We start from the raw sequence: 27,184 nt of genomic DNA, 5'->3' as shown, positions 1-27,184 counted from the left end.
GTATTTGGTATATACTTTAAATTACCGATTACCGAATTATCGAATCTAAATTTTGAAAATACCGAACCGAATACCGAACGCCCACCCCTACACAAAGCCAATCATTTTTATCATACCAAATATTTCGCATGCTCCTAACTGTATTCGTCCCAATCAAGAAGATATGACTCTTAAAATATGTACACAATTTATTATTTTATGTATTTTCTATTTTTTTAATTGTTTTTTTTTTAAAAAGGAAATACCGAACCCAAGAAGGGCTGCCTACGTATCTCATCGAGATGAGAATCAGGTGTGCGTAGTTCTTGCAGATATGATATATAAAATAATTTAAAGATTTAGACAAACTCAGAGTGACGTCACTTAAGTCCAGTGCTAGTTGACATCTTCAGTTGGGGAGTGTTTTTTGCCTATTTGCACCAATACGTTTCGTGTCCTCTCAACCATTGGTGAGGATACCTATCGTTGTATTATTTTTTAAAAAAAAAATATTCCTCAGAGATTATACATTGGTGTGTTCTTCCAATTTCCTGCAGGAATCAACTTGTTATTGTGCTCTTTTTGGGGATTGTCTCTTATGACTTGAATTTTCCAATTATTCACGAGAATCACATATTATTATAACCATCCCCGACTATTATCGGGGATAGTTTTTCCTGTAAAGATATGAGAAAAGTGTGAAAGCGGGGCCATTATAAAAAATAAAAAAAATAAAATAAGAAACAACATATAAGAGTAAGACTTCATAGTCAAAGACTCCTCCAATTTATCTTTCAGGATGTGTATTGGTGTCTTGTGAAATTTAGGGGCATCATTATTTTCCATTAACTCTTTGTCCCTGCAAAATCCATAAGAGAAAGGGTAATAATTTTTCTTAGATTAAAGAATTGAAAGAGATTAGGGATAAAGTTTATGGTTGAATGTTGCCGCCGATTTGAGATTGTCGTGATTCTCTCTCTTGAAATAATGTCGTTTCTCCTGCGTACAAAGAAAACTTCTTAGTTAGGGAGAGGGTGTTGACCTCAAAATTGAGATCCAATCATTTATCGCTTGATGTCCTTTGATAACAACCTCTATAAAGGAAAAAGAAATCAACTTTGTTGAACCCTCGATCTTTGAGAAGTAAGCAAGTTTGATTTCCAACATAAATCAGTCTCTTCCTGAAAAAGAAGAATAACTCAAAAGCCAAAGTATTAATCCGTGTTTGTAGTAATTAAGGCAAAATATCACACAAAGAACTAAATATATAAATGTTGTTTTGTTTGAAGACAAACTAATCAATGGGTGAAAAAGACTAAATGGGTAGAAATTTAGCTATTTTTCGATTGATGTGTGAGAAATGTTGACTTGTGTTGAATCACGAATTTCTTGCTCTTCAACTTTGTACCCTCATTCTTCTTAGATGCAGAAGAAGTTTTCAATTTATTTGAAAGAATGATGAAAAATTGAAAACTTCAAAGACAGGATCGAGCCTTGAAAGGCTGCCTACGTATCTCACAAAGGAAAAATTCAGGTCCGACGTAGTTCAACCAGATCAAGATCTTTCCAACTTGAGATGACAAATCAAGTATTTTTTTTGAAAGGATAGAGTAAGATTTAGGACTTGAAAGTGAAATTCGAATTTTGTAGTGAAACTAAAGACTCTGGGACATTTGGTCACACTTTCGAACAATTGCTTTTGATAGTGGGCTAGAGTGTCTTCAAATAAAGCAACAAATTCATTCAAACAGTTATAGCATATAACAGATAAACAGTTATTGTGTGTCCTAAACAGATATATGACCTTTTTATGCCAAAGGTAGGCCTAACGATTTTTGAATGATGTATAACATTATTTGAAACACTCCATTGCCCCAAAACTTATATTTATACAAATATTATGAATAAACTGAATAAGGATACATAATGGGGAGAAATGGATACTAATGATCAATCCCATGCAGGGGTACAATCCTAACTAAGTCTTCGTGAAAAATCCTTCGTTCTTGACTTTTTGACATCAACCTCTTTTAGATAGAATAGCAACTTGCGAAGATCCTTCTTTGACTAGACTAAACTACTAAAATAAACTTCCAACCCCGAGGGACAATGGTATGTCAAATGATGTATACAACCTTCAAATATAAACACATAGGTATGATCGTCCATTTAGGCCGAGGGCCGTTTTGAACTTAAGGTGGTCTTTCTAATGGGCCCAATATGCCTTGGGTATTGGGTCATCTTAGGCCAATGCCCTAAATTAGGATTTTGGTTTCGCTCTACGCTAGGTGGACTAGAGTGAGTTTTGAAAAGAGACTGGATACTCTAGTCGGACAAACTGTGGGCTGAATATTATAAACAGCGTTGGACGACCACGAACCAACTGCCCGTTTATTAATTCAAGAAGTAATGGTTATTTTCTGAAGGAACAGTCGCAGGTGACTACGTAACCGTCTTTAATCCTAATGCAAACTATTTGCCATTTGATGGAATTTAATGTCATGAACTGCAACAATTATAATTTATAAAATTTAAACAAATAAAAACAAATAAACATTATTACAAACATAGTTAAATAATCAAATCTAATGGTTGGAACCAATTGAATTCCCCAGCGGAGTCGTCATTTCTGTTATGTCGAAAAATGGACAAAGTGTAAAATTAATTTCATCTTTATAAGAAAAAATCAATTTTAGTAAAAGAGGAGTCGCCACTTAATTTTTTTAAGAAATTAAGAAAACATTAATTTAAAAGACTCTAACAGATTTAAGTCTTAAAAATTTAGAGAAAAAAGGTACGAGGTTCATATTACTATTTTAAGAAGGTTTTAGCACTTAAAATAGCCGCTAACATGCGGTTATCCAACGATTTGAAAATTATTTGACTAACTTTGGGAAATATTAATTTAAAAGAAAACGAAGATTTTGAAATATTTTTTAGAAAAAAAATTGATAAAACTTAAACATTTGATTATAATATACATGTATATATATATATATATAAAAAAAAAGAAGCAAAAGTTTATCAATGACTAACTAAATGTAGAAAATCATTTTAAGAATAAATTAACATGAATTGGTTTATCCTTAGGAGAATTCAATTAAGTTAAATCAAACTAATCAACTTCTACGTTATTATAAACAAACGTAAATAAATAAATAAATTATTACAACCCGAATTAAATATAAATGAATAAAGTATGAAAATTTGGTCCAACACTTAGTTTCTGTAAGCTTGGACTAAGTTATTGGGCCATCTGCATTTTGGGCCATCTGCATTTTGGGCCTTAAGCTTAATTTCATTATATATCGCAGCTATATATACACTATATTGAATCGTATATACACCATATACCACGTGTTTGTTTCCTGTAGATGCTGTATATCATTTTATATCACTGTGTATCAGACTGTATATACATTATATACAGATTTTATTCCTTGTAGCTGCTGCATATTACTGTATATACACTATATATAGTGTTTTTCCCCTGTATCTATTGTATATCACTGCATTTATACTGTATATAGTATACACTATATATAACACTGTATACAGTGTTTTACCCCATGTATCTATTGTATATCACTACATACGTACTATATACAGTGTATATAATACTGTATACAGTGTTTCTTCCTCTGCACATACTATATATCATTGTGTATACACTGTATACAGTGTATATAATATTATTTCTTTACATCAAATTGTATACACACTGTATATCAGTGTATACGGCACTGTTTTCTGCTTGTATTCCGTGTATACAACCAATATCAATATTCAAATCATAGATATTATCTTTTTTTCTATGTATCAATTTTCAGTCATTTGATCAAGATGATAGGAGACTCAAAATTCAACGATATGCAAGGATGAAGTCCAAAGATTGACTCGAATTGATATCACATGCACCAAAATAAAATTACAGAAGCATTTACTCATTTTAAACTAAATCAAGGAATATATCATGGTATTTTGAATTATTAAATTGATGGGCACCCTAGAAGTGACTAGCAACATGCTAACTAGCTCAATTTTAAAGAAAGAATCAAATCAATTATGCCATAAAGGTTCTAACTAAATATAACTTAAGCATATTTTATTATCTACATTATGTTAAAAGAAGATTTTGAAAACATGAAAACCTATATTGTCAAGGAAAACTAGTTGGAAAAATAATGAACAAAACTAAGTGTTTTCATTAGATAATCCTAACACATGCTAGCTAATTAATCCTAACACATGCTAACTATAAGGAATTTCTATCATTAATCTAGTTATTCTTAATACATGCTAACTAAGAAAAACAAGACTACAAATCAACTAACTATAAAATATGAAATAATATGAAATAATTAAATAAAATAAAACTAAGAAAATATTTTACCTTTTTCCGGGCCACGAGATTGAAGACGATGAGCGGAAGACATTCACCACCATCCAAGAGCTTGATGAAACTCCAATCTACAAAAAAAAAAAAAGATTAAAAATTTAGACTCGAACCTTCGTGGGTTCGACGTTATAAGAACATTGTTCTTAGCCTAAATTTTGACTTCAATCTCCTATTTTCCTTGAAGAAAAATATAGATTGAAAGCTAGAAATTTTCACAACTTTTAGGTTGGGGACAAAAGTCCAAAAATCCTAGCCAAGTTAAAAAAAATTCTAACTTTGGGGTGGCTAAAAAACCTCCCCCTTCTTCCCTCTTCTTAATAAGAATATGAGCCTTTATATAGGCTCCAAAAACTTCAAATTTTCATACAATTTTCGATGTGGGAGTTTGAAATTTTTTTTTCTTTAGAAAAAACTAAAATTTTCAAAAATACAACTATAATTAAACTAACCTAACTAACATTGTATTTAGTAAAAAAAAAATCTTTTGAGGTGATTTTCGAATAACCACATAAATATTAATCAAATATATAGTTATATAGAAATATGTGTATTATACTAAAATTTATAAAAAGGTAAAAATAGTTAAGAATAATATAAAAATATTTTTGTTTTTTTATAAAAGCTAATTATTTCAAAATGTTCGAATTCCAAGAAACTCGATAGCTAATTTGCGTTGTGGATGATCAAAATTGGGTTTCAACATCAAACTCGAATATAAAATCAAAGTTTATGTATAATATTCTACTGTATCAAACTTGACTGCCCGGGGCATCTTGCTTATGTATCACAATAACATTTACCACTTTTTAATGAATCTGATACATATACTTTTGTATCACATTCTCATTTACAAAACAGTAATTCTTATAATACATATTGTTTATGTATCAGATCCGCTTGTATAAAGATGTTATGATTCTGATACTTCTTTCTTTTTTATGTATCATATTTATAAGTGTCACATTTTGCGAATTCTGATACATATTGTCTGTGTATGAGATTTTCATGCATCAAGATTTATTGATTATGATACATCATGCATATGTATCAGATTCTCATTTCTCAATATTTATTGATTCTGATACATTTAGTTTTTGCATAAGAATTTCATGTCTCAAGATTTAATGCTTATGATACATCTTGCTTATGTATCAGATTCGCATATATTAAGATTTACTGCATATGGTACATCTACAACCTATATCAAACAAGATCTTATGTATCACACACAACTCTTGTGGAATTATGGTTGTCGAAAAGACAAGAATGTTTATGTTTGGGAAAATAACGATCCAAAAAAAACCATGTGAGATTTTATTTTTCCTAGTCAAGGAGAACCGATGGACGTCGTGTATTTTTTTAAAAAAATATTATAGCAGTAGAATGTACAATTTTGTTTTTCACCAATTGTAAACATTTTAAATGTAACTGCTGATTTAAGTATCCCGATACATTATATTTAATGTATCAAAATTGAATGTACTAATCTTGATACATATCAACTAAAAAGATTTGTATGTTTATGTCATGTGTCAAACTCAAATATAAAATAAAAATAGATGTAATTATATGATTCAAATAGAATGTATACCGGGATACCACAAATATCATATCTCTTTAGGAATGAAATTACAAGTCTTTCTGTTGTGGCCTTCGTGGCCACAACGTCCACAAGAATTTGTGCTACTTATTATCTTTTCACTAGCGAACTTTTTTCTCCCTTTCTTTAGTCTTCCTAGCATCCTTTTGTATATCTGTGGCAAGACAAATTCTTCCAAAATTTCCTTCTGAGCAGACCAATCTTTCTTATCTGGCATTGGAACCATTGATAATTCATAAGTATTTGCCAACACCTCTGGCTTGTAGTAATCAGTATAGTATGGGTCCAGGTCAGTAATGTTCTTGCTCTTCAACACTGCAATTGCATGTGGACATGGTATCCCGTCTAGTTGAAATCTGCCACAATTGCATGTTTTTCTTTCAAGACACACAATGTATCTTATACCTAATTCATAAACAGAATAAAGATAGTCTGATGAAGCAACAACCTGTAGAAAATAAATTTCAAATATATGTATCAGTACTTATGCATCACATACACAACTATGTATCAGAAATGATGTAAAAGGGTAATAATTATCATAGGATATACATAACTGATGAAGCAACAAACTGCAGAAAATAAACTTCACATATATGTATCAGAACTCATGTACCAAATACAGATCTGATATATCAGAACAGATGTAACATATGTAGCAACGAACTGCAGGAATCAAGTTTCACATATATGTATCAGTACTTATGTATCAACTATACATTTGATGTATCAGAATTGATATATCAGTATATAATTAGCACAGGTTATACCTAAATGATGAAGCAACAAACTGCAATAAATAAACTTCACATATATGTATTAGTACTTATGTATCATCTACACAACTAATGTATCTATACTGATGTATCAGTATATATTTAGAACATGTTATGCATAACTGATTAATCAACAACCTGAAGGAAATAAACTTCACATATATGTATCAAAACTTATGTATGAACTATAGAACTTATGTATCATAATTGATGTTTCATTATTTAATTAGCACATGTTATACCTAACTGATGAATCAACAACCAGCAGGAAATAAATTTCACATATATGTATCAGAAAATATGTATCAATTACAGAACTGATGTATCAGAACTGATGTATCAGTATTTAATTAGCACAGGTTATACCTAACTAATGTATCAAAAAACTGCATGAAATAAACTTCACACATATGATGTATCAGAATTTATGTATCAGTATTTAATTAGCATATGTTATACCTAACTAATGTATCAAAAAAATTCATAAAATAAACTTCACACATATGATGTATCAGAATTTATGTATCAGTCTTTAATTAGCACAGTTTATACATAACTGATGTATCAACAACAGAACTGATGTATAAGAAATGATGTATCAGTATATAATTAGCACAGGTTATACCTAACTAATGTATCAAGTACTTATCTACTTAAAATAACTGTCGTGTACCTTCATTCTCGAACACTTGATCGTGTTTGAAACTAGGATATCTTCGAATTTTCTACCCAAAGTATGTTTTGTATAAGATGTTATTTCCCTATTTTTGCAGTTCCAAGAACCAAATAACATTCTCGTTTGCTCCAAAAAGTCAATTATAGGCAGCTCTCGTGCTTCAACAAGATATCCATTGATACATTCTGCGATGTTAGAAGTCATCATTCTACCCCTGTTGACAGTGGCATGAACCCTTGACCACTTTTCGTATCCTGCATTTTTTAAATATTGTGCCACCCATTGATCGATTCTTTTAACTTTGGCCATTAATTTATCGACTTCATCTTTTCGGTATGCCTTGGCCATTGAATAGAAGATGTCACTTAGTACAGCTTTGCTCCTTCTGTATTTAGTACACATATTTTTCCATATATGCCATATGCATGCAAAATGAGCAACATTGGGAAATATCATGCTTACACTCTTGATTATGCTTTCGTTTCTATATGATACAACACACATATTGTCCCTCTCACCAAATGCATTTTTGAAATTCCAAAAAAACCATGTCAATGATGCATCATTTTCTGTATCAACAACACCATACGCCAACGGCAATATGCAACCTAAAAAATCAATAATAGCGATATAATAGTTATTAGAATTCATTCGATTCACAACAAACATGACAAATGAGACGACACACTGTTATTCAATAACCAATAGTATCAAAAAGTAATACCTGCCCCATCATGTATGCTAGCTGATACAAACGTCCCTTTATAAGGTGCATCAAGATGCGCGTCGTCAACAACAACTACTGGTCGACAAAACTGAAACCCCCTCATCAAGGGCCTTAACGCTATGAATAAATACATGAACTCATCAGTTGGTGACTTGTGCATACTTATGTACGAATTTGGATATACGGTTTTTAGCATATGTATGTATACAGGCAGCTGTCTATATCCATCAGCAGATTTTCCCCTTAACATCTCCAAAGCATGCTCTTTTGAACGCCATGCCTGTTGATAGGTAATATCAATTCCATACGCTGATTTAATATCCTCTCATATATCATTAAGGGTGAGAATTCTTTTATGATTAATCAATTTAGGTGCTGTGAATGCACTAACAAAAGACTTTGTAGCATGAACTTTATTGAAAATTCTATCTCTCAGTGCACATGAATGTTCACTATTAAAATATCTAACTTTGAATATATCGGATTTTTTCCAACATGAAGCTTTCATTTTCCAACAACAGCCGTCTGAACAACATATTAACACATAACTGCATTTTTATAAAAAAAATGACATGTATCATACCAACATTTTTTCATATGTAATATCACCAAACAAAGGGACATTCTGATAGGAAGTGTGTTAACGCATGTACTTGATACATGCTTCTTAGTATGTATCATGAACAAAAAACAAACATGCATCAGATACACAGTCATATGAATCTGATATATACTGACAACAATATTTTTTAAAAGTATAACTACGATCATTTTTTAACTGAGTTACTGAAATAGAGTTTTGATGTATCATGATAGGAAAAAATAATTTTTTTAAGCATGTATCAGATACACACATTCATATGTATCTAATACATACTGTTTGATAATATCCAAAACCAAAATTTCCAAATACAGACTCTGCGCATACCGTTTACTGTCGGATCTTTTAATCTTGAAATTAAATTCATTATTGATTTTGTATTTGGTCATTACGTCAACTAGAGTTACTTTGTCCTTATAAAATTGATTCTCCTTCACTTCCGCACCATTTGTATCAGCGATGTAGTTCGTCAAATCCAATTCTGCTATATAACAATTTGCAACATTACCAGATTCTTCTTAACAAAAAATTTGGGACTCATTCGCGTTTAATTCGGCACAAACGATTGCTCCAGATGTACTGTCGAATGATTTTATCTCACATCTTTTTTTATCAGAGCTTGATATGCACAGGGGATAATTTACGAAACCAGGCTCTTTCTTCTTCAACTCTATGTAAAGATTAACACTCATATCATTACGAATATATATTGGCGACGAGTTACCTTCAATGATGTATCGGATTTCAATATTTTCACTGATTTATCCACACTCAATTCAGCAGCGATTGCTGCTTTTAGATTTGAGTAAGATACATTGTCACTGACAACGATTCCATCACTTTTGTATTGTTCATAACTAACATTGGATTGCCAAACTCCAGAATATCTCAGTAGTATCGGAATATTCATATCGATTAATTGATGAAACGCGACGTTTGTTTTGAATTGATGCTCTGTTGTTTTTCTTGGAGTCGATGCTCTGTTTTTTGGCTTGAAACTTCATGTACATAACTGTCGCCTTCTTTAACCAATTAATCTCATTAATTAGATCAGTAATTGATTTAAAAAGCCAATCATACCTTATCTCAATCTACTATCCATAAATAGCTGATGTGTATTAACTATTCTACAGCTAAAGTTGATGTATCAGATACATAACTTATGTATCAGCAAAATTGAAAAAATAATTAAAATCGACTTCGGTTTGAATTGATGCTCTATTTTTTTCATTCGAGACGATGCTCTGTTTTTTGGCTTGAATCTTCATGAACATAACAGTTGCTTTTTTAACTAATTAATCCCATTAATTAGATCAGTAATTCAATTAAAGAACCAATCATACCTTACATTAAGATACTAACCATAAATAGCTGATATGCATTAAATATTCTACAGGTAAAGTTGATGTATCAGATACATAACTTATGTATCAGCAAAACTGGAAAAAAAATGAAATCGAATTTGGTTTGAATTTATGCTCGGTTTTTGGGCTTGAATCTTCATGTACACAACCGTTATTTTTTTTAACCAAATTAATCTCATTGATTAGATCAGTAATTGATTTAAAGAACTAATCATACCTTATATTACAATACTATCCATAAATAGATGATCTTCATTAATTATTCTACAGCTAAATTGATGTATCAGATACATAACTAATGTATCAGAAAAATTGAAAAAAAATGAGAAATCGGGTAATTTTGATACAATGAGGGATGTATAGTAATTAAACTTTTCCATTATGGGATTTAGGTAAAGTTTACATAGGTTATATGCTCAGCCCCAATTACTCATTTCAGAGTGAAAAAGGCCCAAGTCCAACAACATATTCAAAGCTTAAATACACATTAAATAGAAAAAGGAGTGAAAAACTTGTAAAAGCTACTGCAAAAAAAGGTCTAAGTCAAATGAACCTCTTCATTAAAGAGTATATATTCATAATATTCAAATTTAACCTTCTATTTTTTGATTGAGGGGTTCGGTATATATATATATATATATATATATATATATTACATCGTGAATATTGTTGGCGAGAACTGTACTACCCTCCTTGAACGCCTTGAGCAGTTGAGCCTATAATTACTAGTCGATGCTAAACCTAATTTTGATATATGGTTCACAAAATTGAAAAACTAGCACATATATTTTCTTAATTATTTTTTTGTTTCCACTATTAAAGGAAAACGTAAAGACAAGAGATTAGAAATAAAACGCTAGGGTAGAAATCATTTGGCGTGTAAGGTTGAACCAAACATCGAGAGAGTTAGCACTTAGCAGTACTAGTATTTACACTGAGCCATTAGTGTGAGAACCTTCCTTATCATTGACCTATTAGTTAATTTTATTGGGGTTCACAAATTAATATACATGTATATTTACTTAATTTTTTAGTACAAATGTACTGGGCTCCTCCAAACCCCTACTTAGCCCCGCTCTTGAGTAATAACACAGTAATAATAAAAATTCAGATAAAAATATTATAGAATAATTATGTAAAGTGCCCGTTCTTAAACTTTACATATCGTTTTTTTAGTTAAATTTTTTAATTTACCTAAAATGATCATTCGACCATATTTTTCCCCAAAAAAATGGCTACGTAACTTCAGCGTCGTCTTCTTCTTCTACTGTTGTTGCTCTGTCCTTTTTCTTCTTCTTTTTAAAATTCGACCTACCGCAAACGTGAATTATTTTGAGTAAATTATATATCAAAAGACTCGAAATATCAAGATGATTTCATATTAAAAATTTGAGACTGTTTAGAGGAGATTTTGAATTAATCGAAATTGAATAGTCAATGTATACTTCATGAATAATTAAGCGAATATGGTGTATTATAATAGAAATAGTACCCCCTATTGTTAGTGTAATGATTTACTATGCATAAGAATAGTACCAAATAGGGGTACGTATAAATAGGTTGAAAATACTACCAAATAAGGAATGAAATAATACTAAAGCTAATACATGTAGTACTTTCTCCGTCGCAATCTATGTGACACCTTTCGAATTTCTAAATCAAACAAGTCTCTTTGACCATAAAATTTTCATATAAAACTTTTAGATATTTGAATTTTCAATTATTTCAACTTATACTACTTTTTACGTAGTTTTCAAATATGTAAATTCCATTTTTAAAAAAAATTAAAAATATCATGTCCCACTCATTAAAAAAAGTTAAATTTTTTAACTCTTAAAATTCAAACTATAACATATAAATTAAGACAAATTAAATATTTTCTCTAATATATACTTCATACCAAACAACCCGCTAAGTATAATGTTGTTTGCATGTCTGTGGGGGCAACAAAGAAATAACATTGTACTTGTGAATTAACGACAATATAATAACAATACTACTTGAAAGTTCAAAACATGTCTTTGCCTGCTTCGATCGATAAATCTTCCACGTTTCTAACAATCATATCAATCGTTATTATATATAGAAAAGGTATGAGGATAGAGTCTTAATTTTAATGATGTGTAAAGTGTGCAGTTCAAAAATAATTCAAAACCCTAAAATTTTGCATCTTGTTCCCAATAGTGTCTAGCATGGCAATATCTATGCAATGCATGTGTCCAAATTCAATTACACCTTAGTGACAAACTTAGATTTTTGAGATTTAAATTTTTTAATTTTGTGTTCTTAAAATAAACTAATTAGGCTTAGATTGCACCACTATTTTGTTTCACATAATATATTTAAAAATCATTTTATTAAAGCGGAACGAAAAATCAAAACTATGGAGGAATATATTAACTTTAACCAAAATATTATTTATATGTTATTTCAATAAATAATTTATGCTTAACAAAAATAATCTACTATAATTGATTTTTAATTAAAACACAAATTAATTTGTGTTTGGGTTGATTTACCTATAAAATATGGCAATAATATGCTCATTTTTAGTTTTAAAGCTATTTCGGTCATTTTAACATTTAATAAAAAAAAATTACCAAAAACAATCAACGGTTTATTTTCAGGTCAAATAGTTCTATCCAAACACATAATTGTTTATTCATATATTCAGCTTCAACACTTAAAAAACAATTTCAAAACTTAACGATTAAAAGCTATTTAAATTCAATCAATCCAGGGGGACTCTAAATCTATCTATATCTATATATATACTTACATTTTTTCATAAATACAATTATCACGTAATCATGTTATGTAGTTTTAATTTAAATTTTTTAATTTGATTAGTTCATTTAATTAAAAATTAAATTGATCTTATTTGCACATGCCAATCGAAAGAGTGGTGGGCACCACACATGCACAAAATATGCGCGCATGGAACAGTAGGTACTCATAAAATGCTGATGCTTGCTCCTTCTCTGTTTGTATATAGTACTAAATATTTTTAAAAATGACCCAATAGCTATTTTTATTTACTCATAATTTTAGGTTAAATCTATTTTTTAAACCATAAAATATTACTATACCAACAAAAGAAATTCAATTACACCTAATGAAAAATATATGTTTTATATTTTTTTTTAAAACTCCAGAATAATCCGTACCATTACAATCTCTGTTACAGTTTTTGTCCTTCGGGTGAGCACTTATTGAAGGGGGATCGATTTCAGGTCATCCGTATGAACAGTGGCGGAGCCACCTTGTGGTTAGGGGGTATCGGATGAACCCTCTTGGACAGAAAATTATATTATTTATACATAATTAAAATAATTTTTTATGTATATATAATAAATGTCAAACCCCCTTCAACTAGTTCATGTATCTACTTTTTAAAATTTTGAATTCCTTAATTAAAATTTTAACTTTACCACTATGTGTAAATGACCACTTTTTAAATCAATTGAGGCATTCCGAAGGCTAACATGTTCTATGTTGTCATACAAAAATGCGAGAAAATTTGCGCATGCAAGCATTGGATTACATACGGCGGCTAAAGTAAGTCTCTCCAACATTCATGTAATTGCATCCTTATCCATTTAAGCCCAATGTCCCAAAATAAACATACTGATTATGATCAAACAAACAAAAATGCACTTTGTAGTATTAAGGCTCCCTATATATGGCCATTGGTGGGCTTATGTAGTGTCGAGTGTCGACACACATACACTAGAGTCTAGATGATGTCTTGGTACAATGCACAGTCCTTGTCGGATTATTTTCTTCACTCATGTATATATGTACCTAAAAAATAACCTACATAGTATAATAATAATAGCATATTCGATATAAGTCCACAAAGTAGAATCTATAAAAAAAAAAAAATGTACGCATATTTTATATCTATCTTCAAGTTAAATCGCTATTTTTAAAAAAAAGTAACGGAAGTATAAGAAATAATAAATGGTGATAAAGTACAAGTAACAACAAATTATAATAAAAATCGACTGACAAGAAACTATCAGAGTAATACTACCACTACTAGTATGGACTGATAACAAGACGACACACTGCTACGGTGCTACCTACTAACCCCCTATCATAATTCACGTCCTTTACAACCTTTTTATCTAAAAATATGTCTTCAATAAGCTAAAATTGCGTCATTTCTCATTTACTCATCTCTGCCCAATACTTTTTTGATCTACCTTTTCTGAAACCACCTATAGCCAGCCTCTCATCTTTCCAATCAAAACATCTCCTCTAAAAATAAAAAATAAGAAAAGAACCTACATAGTCTTTAAATATATTTAGTACTATTATATTATAAAACAATAAGTAGAAAAATGGGTTTCTAATTTTCTGGAGGATATATAGTGGAGTATTTTTCTTTTTAATACTATGCTTTTTGGTAGAGGGGATGAGATGCAATTGAAAGATGTATAGTATACTATAATGTATGTGGATGATGGGTAATACGTGTAGATGTATGAGACTTGTAAGGGAGGTTTGTTGGTGCGCATGCAGAACACAGTGGCTGGATGTGGTCACTAATATATGGGTATGCCAGCCACCATGCCCTTTGTATATTGTTAGAAAAAGTATCTTTTGTTGGTTTTATAATGAAGCAAAGAGATTAGAGTATAAATTAATAGAGAATAAGGTGTAAGTCATAAGAAAATAAGTCATAAATTAGTGTATTTAGACACCGTAACTATTTAATTTGTAGTTATCTTATGATCTCATTGTGTAAAAATATATTACTTCCTCCATTTCAATATAAATAAATTGTTAGGCCTTTGTTCGTATTTCAAAATAAGTGAATTGTCAAAGTTTAAGAGAGTTATTAGAAATTTTTTTCATTTTTGCCTCTCATTTACATTTTTTATCTGATAATTTCAAGCGAGTTAATTATTCATATTAATGATTTTACTTTGAATTATTTTTATTTTCAAGAATAGTTTGAGAATAACTCAAAGGACAAAAGTGAAAAATGGTGTTTAATCTATGTCCTATTTTTTTTTTAATAATTATGCATTATCTCAGCAATTTACTTATTTTGAAATGGAGAGAGTATTAGTGTATAAAAATTGAATTTCCATGTGAGAACATCTAATATGTAAGGCTTTGCATGCCTTTGGCATAGCTTAATATATCCAATAATTGTTGTCATGCATTCAAGCACTTTTGTTTATAATTGTGTCCCTCTTCTTCTAAGACACCACGTGATTTACGAGTGTACCTTGGTCTCTATAATTGTCAACGATCCAAATATATGTATATATGTATTTATTATATTGTATATGTTAGATATAACCAAATCCCCCTCTAATTTAGCTTTTTGAATAAAATATATATAATGATGTACATTTTTTTATTTATTCATCTTTAAAGAATAGTTAATAATGTTATACTAGTCATTTTCATTTTAATGCACGGGTGAAGTACAACAATTGCGGTATTTTGACTTGTCAACAATTGTCCACCTATTGTCCGTCCAAAGAATATTTTTATAAAATTGTGACCTGGTATATTATGAATCTATTATAATATAAATTGTTTGAATTTTAGGTGGAATGTTGATCCATTGTAATTGATCTTTCTACTTCTCGAATATATGATTTTTACAATTTATGATCTTAAGTTTGTTTAATATTGTGTAGCTATAAAAGCTTCTAATAAATGGGTTATATGAGTCATTTAATTATTCTTTTAAAATTTAGAAAGTTATTATTCCTTTTTAGAATGAATTATAAAGAAAATATTGTCAGATAAACTAAACCGAGAAGAATGAAGTAATAATGTCTAGTAAAATATTGCTACTGATAGAATTTAACTCACTTTGTTTCAATTTATGAGGCACAATTGGAATTTTGAGAGTTAATCAAATTTTTTTATATATCTTTTAAATATTGAAGTTGTTAATTATTGTGACTTCTAATATTTTTTACACAGTTTTCAACTATATAAAATTTATTTCAAAAAACTAAAAATTGCCAATTGTACGTATAAATTGGGATAGAATGAATATTTATTTATTTTTAAGAAAGAAATCAAATCAAACCTTTTCTAATTTCTAATAAAAACCTTATTACCAAATAGTTTGTCGGGAAAGGAAAAGTCGAGAAATGGAAATGTACTTAAGTATTAAAGTGTTACTGATGTTTATTGCAGGATGAGTATATTACTTCGCTTTTATTCAAATATTTCCTGTTTTAGCCCTAATAAATTTTAAAAAAATAATAGAAAACACTTTAATTAATGAGTCCTTGCTACGCGAACTGCATGGCACCAGATGTCAGATGAGAAACTTTTTTTTTTTTTTAGAGATGTTGGAGGAACAATAACAATATGGATTTATGTTGTCTGAAAAAAAGATCTCTCACGCAAAATACAACCATCATCTTGTATTCAGTTTTTGGCTTACGATCATTAATATATTTGGTTGCCTCATCCGCATGTCTCCCATCTCTCTTTTTTTTTTGAGTACGGTGTTCGATATCTATATGAAGCTCTGATTAAATTTGAATTACGCTTTACAGGACTATTCTATGGGGGGTGACACTGCCAATAATATTTTCTTCATATTTAATACTCGACAAGTTATGATCCCACTACTACACCACAACTTAGATTAGTGCATGCGCCTCCTCCCCCACTCTCAATCTCCCCATCCCCATACACAATCTTCCTCACTTATATAGACTTACTTCCCTGTTCCAGTTTTTGTCACCTTCACATCCAACTTCTTTTAAAAAAAAAGTATAGTAACATTTCCACATAAATTTCCACTATTAATTCCCGTTTCTAGCCAATTTTTGTAGTTGGAAGTTTAATTTCATCAATGGCTGCTTCCGGATTTGAAGGATTTGAGAAGAGACTTGAGCTACACTTCTCCGGCGACGATCCGTCCATCGAAATGGGAGGTTTCCGGCAATTGGATTTTGATTCCTTGGAAGAAGTATTACATGTTGTGCAGTGCACCGTAGTGTCAGCTGTTTCAAATCAATATTTTGATTCTTACGTACTATCAGAATCAAGCCTCTTTGTATACCCAACCAAAATAATCATCAAAACTTGTGGTACTACCCAGTTGTTGAAATCGATCCGTCCGTTCATCCACTTCGCATGTCAAATGGGACTTATCATTACAGAGTGTAGGTACACTCGAGGAAATTACATTTTCCCAAAAGCACAACCGTACCCACATACAAGTTTCAAAGAAGAAATTTCTTATTTGCAGGATCAATTGCCTAATCATCTTTGCTACAGAAAAGCCTCTGTTATGCCTTCCAAATTCACTTCACATTCATGGCATGTTTTTTCTGCTTGTGATAAGTTTTACCCAATTCCAATTCCCAACGATCTGTACACAGTGGAAATTTGTATGACAGATCTCGACCGGGTACTTGCCCGGAAGTTTTTTAAAAATCCAGATACAACCGGAAAACAGATGACAGAGGTAACCGGAATCGGAGAAATCAATCCGAATGCTTTGATTTGTGAATTTGCTTTTGATCCTTGTGGATACTCCATGAATGGGATTGACGAAGATCGTTACTCTACGATTCATGTGACGCCGGAAGACGGTTTTAGTTACGCTAGTTATGAGTGCGTGGGATCAATTTACGATGACGACGACATTGCTAGGATTATGAAGAAGGTGGTTCAGGTTTTCCGACCGGGGACGATGTCAGTGTCGACTACGTGTTCGAGCGGGAGCAGCGAGATTTGGACCAGAATTGTTAAAGCAGTTGAACCACTAGGGATGAAACGGCGGAGTTGCACGATCGATGAATTCCCAGGTGCCGGAACTGTGGAGTTTCAAACTTTTACGTCGACAGGCAATAGGTGAATTATAGTATTGAATATATGGAGTTTAAATTCTAAATTCGTTGCCGTGAAAAGGTTTGAAAAAGTATATGGTGAAAGTAAAGGACTACTATTTTTACTTGTCTTTTTTATTTAAATGTTAATTGTTTAGAGTTTAGTTTAAAAAATTGTTGTGAATATTAATATGGGTGAAAATCAAATTCCCTCCTAACTTTTCAAACAGAAATTGTTATCTCGACTTTATTTTATTTTTTTAATTTGAAAAAAGAGAGAAGAGGTACGTATTGATGACGTATTAGAAATATAAAAATGCATAAGGCTACCTTCCCATGCCTAAGCGTGCTTCTAATGACACGAATAGTACTTAGCCACGATAACGTCCAGATTCCAGACATTCATCTTCATGCATGGGTCAAATTGTCACATAAACAAATCAAATATGCTAATTACATTTATCAGTGTTAGCGGATCGATTTGGATTGATTATTGATCAAAACCAAAATTAAATTAATTTTTAAATTATAAATAAATTTAAATCAAACAAAATATAATATATTTAAATTTGGATTTGATTCGATTATTAATCATTCCGAAAATAAGGGAAACAATTTATTCAAGAGAGAAAAAAAAACAATGATTCAATCAAAATGACATGAATTATTTTCACATCATTTTGAATCTTATAATTCTTATATTAAAATTTCAATTATGTTTAACTTCCTGATTATATTGTTAGTTGATCAAATGTACAAAACAATATAAACTACCAATATTGCTTCTTAAATAAAATATGCATCATGTCCTTACTCTTTTCCATTAGAGTGCTGCATTTTTTGAATAAAAAATTATTCATAAAAATAATATATTATGTATATATAATTATAAAAAATATGTATATAATTTTTTGGTTCGATTTGATTTTGTTAAACAATACAAAATCAAACCAAATATTATCGATTTTTAAAATGCAAAACCAAACCAAAAAAAATAAAATTTGATTTATTTAATCGATTTTTACCCAAATCTAAACACCCCTTGATTATGAATTCAGTATTGCTCCTCTGCATTTAATCCATGCGGATGCAGGAAAGGCACATAAGACAAGAATGGACTTTGGCAGTAGGATGCAGTCCGAAAAACAAGACATGCCCGTCTCAACAACTTTACACATCGGAATGGATACAAGCCACCACACCCCACACCTTGATAGTAACAACAACATATAGAGTGTAATAACGTGGATCTACTAGCACAGTTCTGTGAGATTTAGACCCAAAAAAAACACTGAAAGAACATTACAGATAAAGAGAAGTGAAAGACAAAACTGACAACGCTAGGCCTTTATGTCAAGGGCTACTCCAGTAGCGTTAACATAAGGGCAATAGACCGTGTGACAAGTTTCCGACAAGGTACACTTGTTCACATGATAACTTAAACCTCATTTGTTATTTGACGACAGAGCAACATCACAGTATCCCTCAGCAAGGGACATCCTTCACCTAGTTCCACCAGGGCCATATCCCTCAAATCCTATCGAAATTTAGGTAATGTCCAGTGCTGAATGAACATTAAAAACACAATTCTTTGCTCCTTCAACTATCTTTTAAAAGAAAGCAATATTTGCATGTTATATATGGTGCTTATTTATAAATATTTCTGATCCGCTTATCAACTGCTGGTATTCATAAGGAATCAGCCAATTTAAGCTTATATCAATTAAGTACTAGTTGTAATGAAACTAAAGTTGTTACCTAATCAATTTATGTAATTGCCAAATGAACTTAAATATGTTAAACATACGAGCAAATGCTTTGCATCAATGCAATGTTTATCAGACTGTAGAAGAGCAAGTATAAGTGGACATACCTGGAGAACACTCACATCCAATAAACTGAGTTCAGGGCATCCTCTTGCTATGACAATTATTCCAGCATCCCCAATTTGGTGGATACCTTGAACGCAGCCACTAACATTCAAATGACCAGAGAGCAACCTTCACCAAAGCCACAAGTGCGCCCTACCCTGGCAAATAAATAGAGCTTAATGATTTTCTTAGAGCCAATAAAGTGGTACTTAAGTAGCAAGCTTTGGATCAAAAAGCACTTCAAGGTATCTGCCGTGGCAGATATAACCAGTCAACATTACACATTAAAAGAAAAGTTGCTCCAAAAAAGAAAATAAAATTGCTAAAGCGAGGAATCAACTAGATATATTTTCTTGCTGCAGTGTAGAACACTTTTCATTGGACTCAGGGACAGGAAGCATTAAAGCAGCAAACAAATATTGTGCCTAGACAATCTTCATCTTCATATGAACAAGCGACCTTTTGCAGCACCAGAGGCTCCAAATGGAGCACACATCTCAAAGAGAATTCAAGTATAAATCCATAAGACAACAGAAGAAGAAAGTAGTGCAAGAAAGGAAGAGACTGTCTGACAGTTTTATCTGCACGAAACTTGATGATTGAGAAACAAATTTAAAATAAGGTGACATTAGTGAGAAAGAGAAAATCATGTACCTAGCAAACAGAATCGAAGGCTGAGGCCTGTAAGATATTTAGAGTATCAAAGTCTCCTTTAGGTTCAGTCGAAGAGATCTACACAAAGTCATCAATTCAACCATTCAAATGTTCTCCGCTAAGATCGACCTCTTTTCCAAATAATCTGAACCTCGATATCACATTCTGAATCGGATATTCCGATGAAAGAAGATCCTCTGTCCGTCCCTTATCATCGAGAGGAAGAATCACTATCTATCTATCCACATATACGTATAAACAAATGTGGTTCCAGGGATCGATAAATTGCACATCAAAAGCTATAATTCCCTTAATTCAAACACTATCGAATTAGATGAAAATACGAGAATTATCAAATAAAACAATTGAGTTTTGGCCATAAAGTGCAAAGGATACAACACAAGCCAGATTTCACTAACAAAAGAAATTACATCATTAGGGACAGTTAACAGCTGCCGAAAGCAAAATGCTTTCCACATCAGATACGCCTCTTCAAGAAACCCCATTCCACAGCTAAAGTGATTCTCCAAAAGAAGTTATCACAATAAAGCCTGTCTAAAAGATTCACCATCTGATGGGCCAATTACAAGCAGTAATATAACTGAATGACATCATTAACCCAAATTATAAAGGATAGATGTTAGATTAAACTCCAAACCCTGAATTTCAATTTTTTGATCTGCAACTTTCTTTGTCGTTTTTTATCTGCAACTACAAACTCAGAATTGCATACTATTTTAAATTCATTAAACAATAAGCTCACTGTTTTGAAAACGTTGAGATGCTTGAAAGAACACTACTGATAAAAATTGTCCATCTCTAAGAAAAAAAAAACATCAAGAACTAGTTGAAAGTTGAAACCAACAAACACATCTATAGAGCAACAGAGACATCTACTAAGAAAATTCTGATATGTTCATATTACTTATTTTTCAGTCTATCACTGTACATTTGTTTCACATTCATCATCATCTGATAACTATCTGCCTCTTTTATTCTCTTTGTATGTACGGCTGGGGCTGGAGTGGGGTTGTTCTCTCTGATTCAACTGCTTCTATTTTCTTCTGTAAGAGAATTAAGAAACAGAAGCCTTGTTTGCTACTTCCAACCCAAAAATGTTCGATGTACAAATCAGCCCCTATTTCCAGTTCATACCTCCGTGGTTATCTGCTTTATCTTCCACTCAGGAATCATATCTTGCACCTACAATATCAAGTCACCTTCCACTTTAATTACACTCAAGTCAGCACTTGTCTTGTTTTTTAGAGTAGTCAACATGAATGTTTCTTCTTTTCCATAAAGGAAATTATTTTATCACTTTGGGAAAAACTCCCATATACAAGCCGTATAACAAAAAGTAGAGAATCTACACAAGAATATGGTTACCAAACAGTCAACGAGAGCTCTCTAGTTGCTTAAGGATTCCAAAGAGAGAGAGAGACGAGGATGAACACATTTCACAAAAAAATACTTCTAGTCAGTTACGATATTGTTATTGATTGGAAAGAAGGAATATAGGGGAAAGAAGATGCTAAATTTAGTGTGATGTTAGGCCTCCATGGACTAACTCATGTCTCTTGAATGCTGTGATAATAACCTAAAGAGAGGAGAGGATAACAACAATGTGTTCAGTTAATTGTAGCAGTCGCTAGGTCAATATGGAGCTGTTGCAGGTCTGTTATTCAGAAGAAGAGAATGGCATAGAAAATATATTAGAGGGAATAAATAACAAGGGAGTGATCCTGAGAACTTGAACTCGCACAGCTAAGCGAGAATGGCATCTCTAATTTATGGGAGGAAGGTGTTAAGAAATCTTGATAAGACTGAATATGATTTGAACCTCAACTCCAAGCCACATGCACCTTTTTCCTTTTCTCTAGAGTAATATTAGCTAACTGTATCATACACCCCATTAACGCGTACTCAAAAAAGAGAAAAACAAAACATTTTCTTTGAACAAGAAAATAACAGTCTCCAAAAATTTAGAAATGAAAGAAGAAAACATTACACAGTAAATTATACCAGTTTCGTGAATGAAACCCATGGTAATAAAGTCTGAACAAAATAGTCCCACCAAATGTCTCTTTGGTTGGAAGGCTGGTGCTCGTCAACAGTGTATTAGATGCATTGCCTACATGTGGTGAGATTGTTCCGAATTAGGATGAAGGTGGGAAAAAGGTTAGATATATTAGAAGGTACAAGGTAACAAAGAAAGAAAGGTATTTAATTTGATAAGCTCAGACAATGTATCAAGGAAATAAAAAAGGGGGGTAATTTGAGCATAAAAAATCTGAGGCTGCAAAATGAAAATTTACTAATCAAAATGGTTGTGGAGGTATTCAGGAGAGAAAGAAACATCGTGAATATATTCAGAAGAGGAAGAAGCATTGTGGAGGAATGGATTAATAAAACCGTGGAATAATGGAACTAGTAGGGTTAAGGTCTGCATACACTCTACCCTCCCCAGACCCCACTTGTGGGATCACACTGGGTATGTTGTTGTTGAATGAACATATGGAGCACCTCCATGAAACTGGTCGTCATGGATATGATGTACAGAAGCACATAAGAGGTCAATGGCAAGAATTTTCATATGCATCAGCTTTAAGGTATGGTAGAATAATTTCCTTCTGGAATAGTACATGGATAGGGAATAATCTACTTAAGGAGTGATGGCCAGACTTCTTCCAGATAGTGCAAGACACTGAAGCAAGATGTTCATTATTCCACAGAAGCAGGACTGCATATAAGTACGATGAGAAAGCTAAATGATTGAAAAATTTAAAGGTTGAACAATTTTCTTTTGTTATTGCAGGTATGCCAAGGAAGGGAGGATGATACAAATATTCTTTTGGACACCAGACAGGTATATTTATTGTTAAATCTTGTTGCTGGGACTTAAAGGCAGGAATCCAACACAGCTTAGATGGCCTTGGAAGCAGATTTCACATGTTCCTCTCAAGGTAGATTGACTTGAGTGGCAGCACATGGGGCTGGTTAAAACTAAAGATAAACTCGTGCAACAGGTGCTACCTTTGAGAGAAAGAGATGGAAAATAACTGTTACCTTTTTCTACGCTGCAATAGTACCCCTGCAGCTATGGTAATGTTCTTTAAGCTGAAGTGGACAGCGCCAGAAATTTCCAGGGAGTGTTTTTTTTTTAAAAAAAGCATGGTAACATTGTATTCATCAAATGCTGGGCACCATACTTACAGTTCAGAAAAGTAAAAGAATTAACTTGTTCTACAAGGATTCTACAAACTCTAGTAATGATTCAGTATCCTCTACATAGTTTCTTTTACACCAAAAAATACAAAGACTGGATACAATTCATCTTAATTCTCTGTATAGAGCTGTTCCTGTTTTAAAACACCTTGCATTTCTCTCTCTCCACACAATTCACCATATACAAGCTGGAATAAATCCACTTCTTCTGCCTTCCCCTGTCCCCCACATTGCTCCAGCATTGCACAGCTTTAAGTGTAGGCTCATGACCCATTTCAGGTCAGTCATACTCAGAAAGATCTGCCACAACTGGCCAGTCACTTAACAGTGCAAAAGTAAATGGCTATTATTTTCTACATTCTCCTGACATAGGATTCTACATTCTCCTGACATAGGAAGCATCTTGAGTTTAGCAGGATTCCCCTTCTTTGCAGATTTCCACAAGTTGAACATGTTTTTCTGACCATCAACCAGGAGAAACATATCACTTTGAAAAGAAGGACTTCCAGGAGTTTCCACTCAGTTGAAATGGAAGAGGCATCAGTAAGAAACATAAAGGGGCACGAACGACAACTCCAACATGCATTTGGTGGAAAATATGGAAGGAAAGGAAGGCCTCAAATGTAGATGTATATTACAAAATCTTACATGAGAGTGGAAGTTATGATCATACCCAAGCTTGTAAACATTAAGTCATATAAGCTGCTGATAAGTAAAAATAAATAAAATCAGATATGGAAGAAAACCAGAATAAACAACTAACTTGTCCATAAATATTTGGAAAATGTAAAGAGCCAACAAACTCCGAACGCCTTGCAGAGCAGTTGCTGCGCTTGCCGTTAAAGAGTAAGAGGCTGATTCTTTAGCAGCTCCAATTCGTTCATCGAGAACAAGTAGGAAATCATATAGAAAAAACAAGAGCTAAAGAAGGGGGTGGGATCTCTCCTAAAGGAAAGAATTGACCTCGAGACTGTCCTACTCATTCTCCCTTTCAAGCATCATCTGAAATTGTAGCTTCAGAACCTTAACTGAGGGGGCATCCTTGGGCGACAGTAAGTACACTTTAGTCATGGATAAACTCCGAGTCTAATGACCAGGAATCCAACAATCTACAATGAGATTCCTAAGTAATTTCCTATAAACCTAAGGAACTATATGTGTCTTAGTTTGACTTGCACAAAAATTTTAAAAAGTAAGGAATACTTTTGAATCTTGTGGTCATAAATATATCATGTTGGATGTTGGAGTTGAAGAATTACTAGATATATAAAGTGATATTGTTTTCGAAACAGACTAAAAAAGGAAAGTAATACACATATATTGAAAAAATTGGAGATGGGAAATTCACCACACTATGCACAGGGGCATAGCCTCTTCGTATGCTGATGCGAACCCTCACAAGATAGCACCGATGCTTGCGAAGTGTACAAGCAGGCACCAGGGTTCAGATCTCTGGGAGCATCATCAACTACTTCAGCAGGCTGATCAGCTCCAACACTTGCCAAACATCCACCTTTGCAGCTCAAGTACTTATGCATGGTTTCACACTGATTGAGCAATACAAATTTGTTAGGAACACAAGATTGACCACTTGATTTACATACCGAATCGCATGATTCACCTTGTCTTCCTATCACAATACTTATACCAGCCAGCCTCGCTTCAGTTTGTACACCAGAAGCACCACCAGAGGAAGAATTAGACGGTATAGAGAAACAATGATGAAATTCACTGAGATAAGCGTTTTCATGAACCACACTTTCTGAATTATGACGACATCTTCCCGTGCAAAAATCAAAAATACTGGAATACGTCCCTGCAGATATCGGGTTAGATATCTTGACATTTAGAGCCAGATCCTTTTGTGTCCTGGAGGGATTGAGACAACAGGAAACACAAAATTCATAGGAATTGCAACATTGTGAAACGAGATTACAACCATTACAAGAAAATCGATCTGATTTCCCACGGCAGCAGCGAGAATAGGGATCAATGGAGAGTGCATCACATACTTGACCCATATCATCAGCAATCAAATATCTTCCTTGAACGGTAGTTCTACAGGTATATTTGTCTTGAAGACTTGCATCCCTCCTGATAGAGAATACTGAAGAAAACTCAACTAGGAAGAATAGAAATACGAGCAAGGACGATGCTATCAATTTTGACATTTTCCGGGTGGAAATTGAATGTTCCGATCCCAGTGTAGGGTTGCGCTAAAGAAATACACCTCCATCAACTTTCTTTTATTTTTTATTGTGGTATTCCTAAATTTGAATTCGAATTATATTGAAAAATAAAATGCTCTATAACAAAGATTCTTTGATTTCATACTCAAGAAAACTTAAACTAGAGATATGGAAAGGATTAAAATTTCATTTTGATAATTTATTTTAATCGAGTAACTAAACACGTTAGTAAAATATTTCTATTAGATATTTTTTGTTTAAATAGAGTATCGCACATGATTTAAAATGAAAAATTGTACATGTGAATAGTGTGTTAGAAAAGTTTCAATGGGAAATTTAGTTTATAATAAGGAAATATTAAAATGTTAATAGTTCCAATATAGGTAATTAAAATGTTAATTATTTTTTATATTCTCAATATTAAGACTTTCTCTACTTAATTCTAATAAGGAAGAATTTAATAAATATAATTTTATTTATATTTAGTGGAGTATCAAAAGAAATTAACATTAAACATATTATAGTTATGTTACAAAACTCAAATAAAGAATAATTTATATAAGATAAAATCTTAATAGATTTAAATTCATAAAATATTATATTTGTATGACATTTGCTATTGATTTTTTGACTCGATAGCTTCAGTTTGATGAAATGAAACTATCGGACTTGAAATAAGCACCATCGATTCGATCCAATTATTTTTGTTCAATATCAAATTGAACCAAATAGTATCACATTTTAAAGATTTATCACTAAATCAAATCTAATTATATGTACATTATGAATCATATAAAATACATATAAATAATGAGTATGTTTATTTTGACGGTTTGATCGAATTATTGTTTTTGGTCAACATCAAAACGAATCAAATATTATTACATTTTAAAAATTTATGACTAAATCATACTAAACCAAATTTACGTCAATTTTTTCCTGGATTTAATTTACTTGACTTATCGATTTTAGGGTTTCATTTAAATACCCCTATTTAATCTATACTCTTCATGCCAAGTGTCATGGTGATACATTTCATCATAAAACATAGTACCATTTATTCAATGGATAATCCTCTCGGTGAATATGTTTTGATATTTTAATTTTTTGTATTGTCAACAGTAACAAAGTAATATTTTCAAAACATTCAACTTCGAAATACCAAATACTTCATTGATGATCGTTGAATACAAGCATTTCTCTCTCACACATACATATAAATGTATGCATAATTTACATATATATACACTATATTAGTATATCAATAATATATCTACTTGGACTATATTGGTAAACT

At 31.9% G+C, this 27,184-nt stretch overlaps 2 protein-coding genes across 8 annotated transcripts; one reads left to right on the top strand and one right to left on the bottom strand.

Moving 5' to 3' along the window:
* Positions 1 to 16,873: 16,873 nt before the first annotated feature.
* On the top strand, positions 16,874 to 18,140 carry LOC129900667 (S-adenosylmethionine decarboxylase proenzyme 4-like). The gene has a single exon (XM_055975682.1). It carries the CDS (start codon positions 16,967 to 16,969, stop codon positions 17,975 to 17,977), a length of 1,011 nt encoding a protein of 336 aa, XP_055831657.1. The 5' UTR covers positions 16,874 to 16,966; the 3' UTR covers positions 17,978 to 18,140.
* A 3,112-nt stretch (positions 18,141 to 21,252) lies between these two features.
* On the bottom strand, positions 21,253 to 25,982 carry LOC129899595 (uncharacterized). 7 transcript variants are annotated; one of them, XR_008769557.1, is made up of 4 exons: positions 25,047 to 25,982; positions 24,347 to 24,403; positions 22,496 to 24,157; positions 21,253 to 21,676 (listed from the first exon to the last, which is right to left on the bottom strand). XR_008769557.1 is itself a non-coding variant. In XM_055974602.1 (2 exons), exon 1 carries the CDS (start codon positions 25,867 to 25,869, stop codon positions 25,051 to 25,053), a length of 819 nt encoding a protein of 272 aa, XP_055830577.1. In that variant the 5' UTR covers positions 25,870 to 25,982; the 3' UTR covers positions 21,263 to 21,676; positions 25,047 to 25,050. The 7 variants fall into 7 exon arrangements, 2 of the variants coding, with proteins under 2 accessions (XP_055830577.1, XP_055830578.1); XR_008769556.1 differs by having other exon boundaries at positions 21,254 to 21,676; positions 22,496 to 24,403; XR_008769558.1 differs by lacking the exon at positions 24,347 to 24,403 and having other exon boundaries at positions 21,254 to 21,676.
* Between the last annotated feature and the right edge of the window lie 1,202 nt (positions 25,983 to 27,184).

The sequence above is a fragment of the Solanum dulcamara genome, chromosome 8, assembly GCF_947179165.1.
Source record: "Solanum dulcamara chromosome 8, daSolDulc1.2, whole genome shotgun sequence".
NCBI lineage: Eukaryota > Viridiplantae > Streptophyta > Magnoliopsida > Solanales > Solanaceae > Solanum > Solanum dulcamara.
The sequence above is the reverse complement of the archived record's forward strand: the minus strand, read 5'-3'. Positions and strand labels throughout refer to the sequence as shown.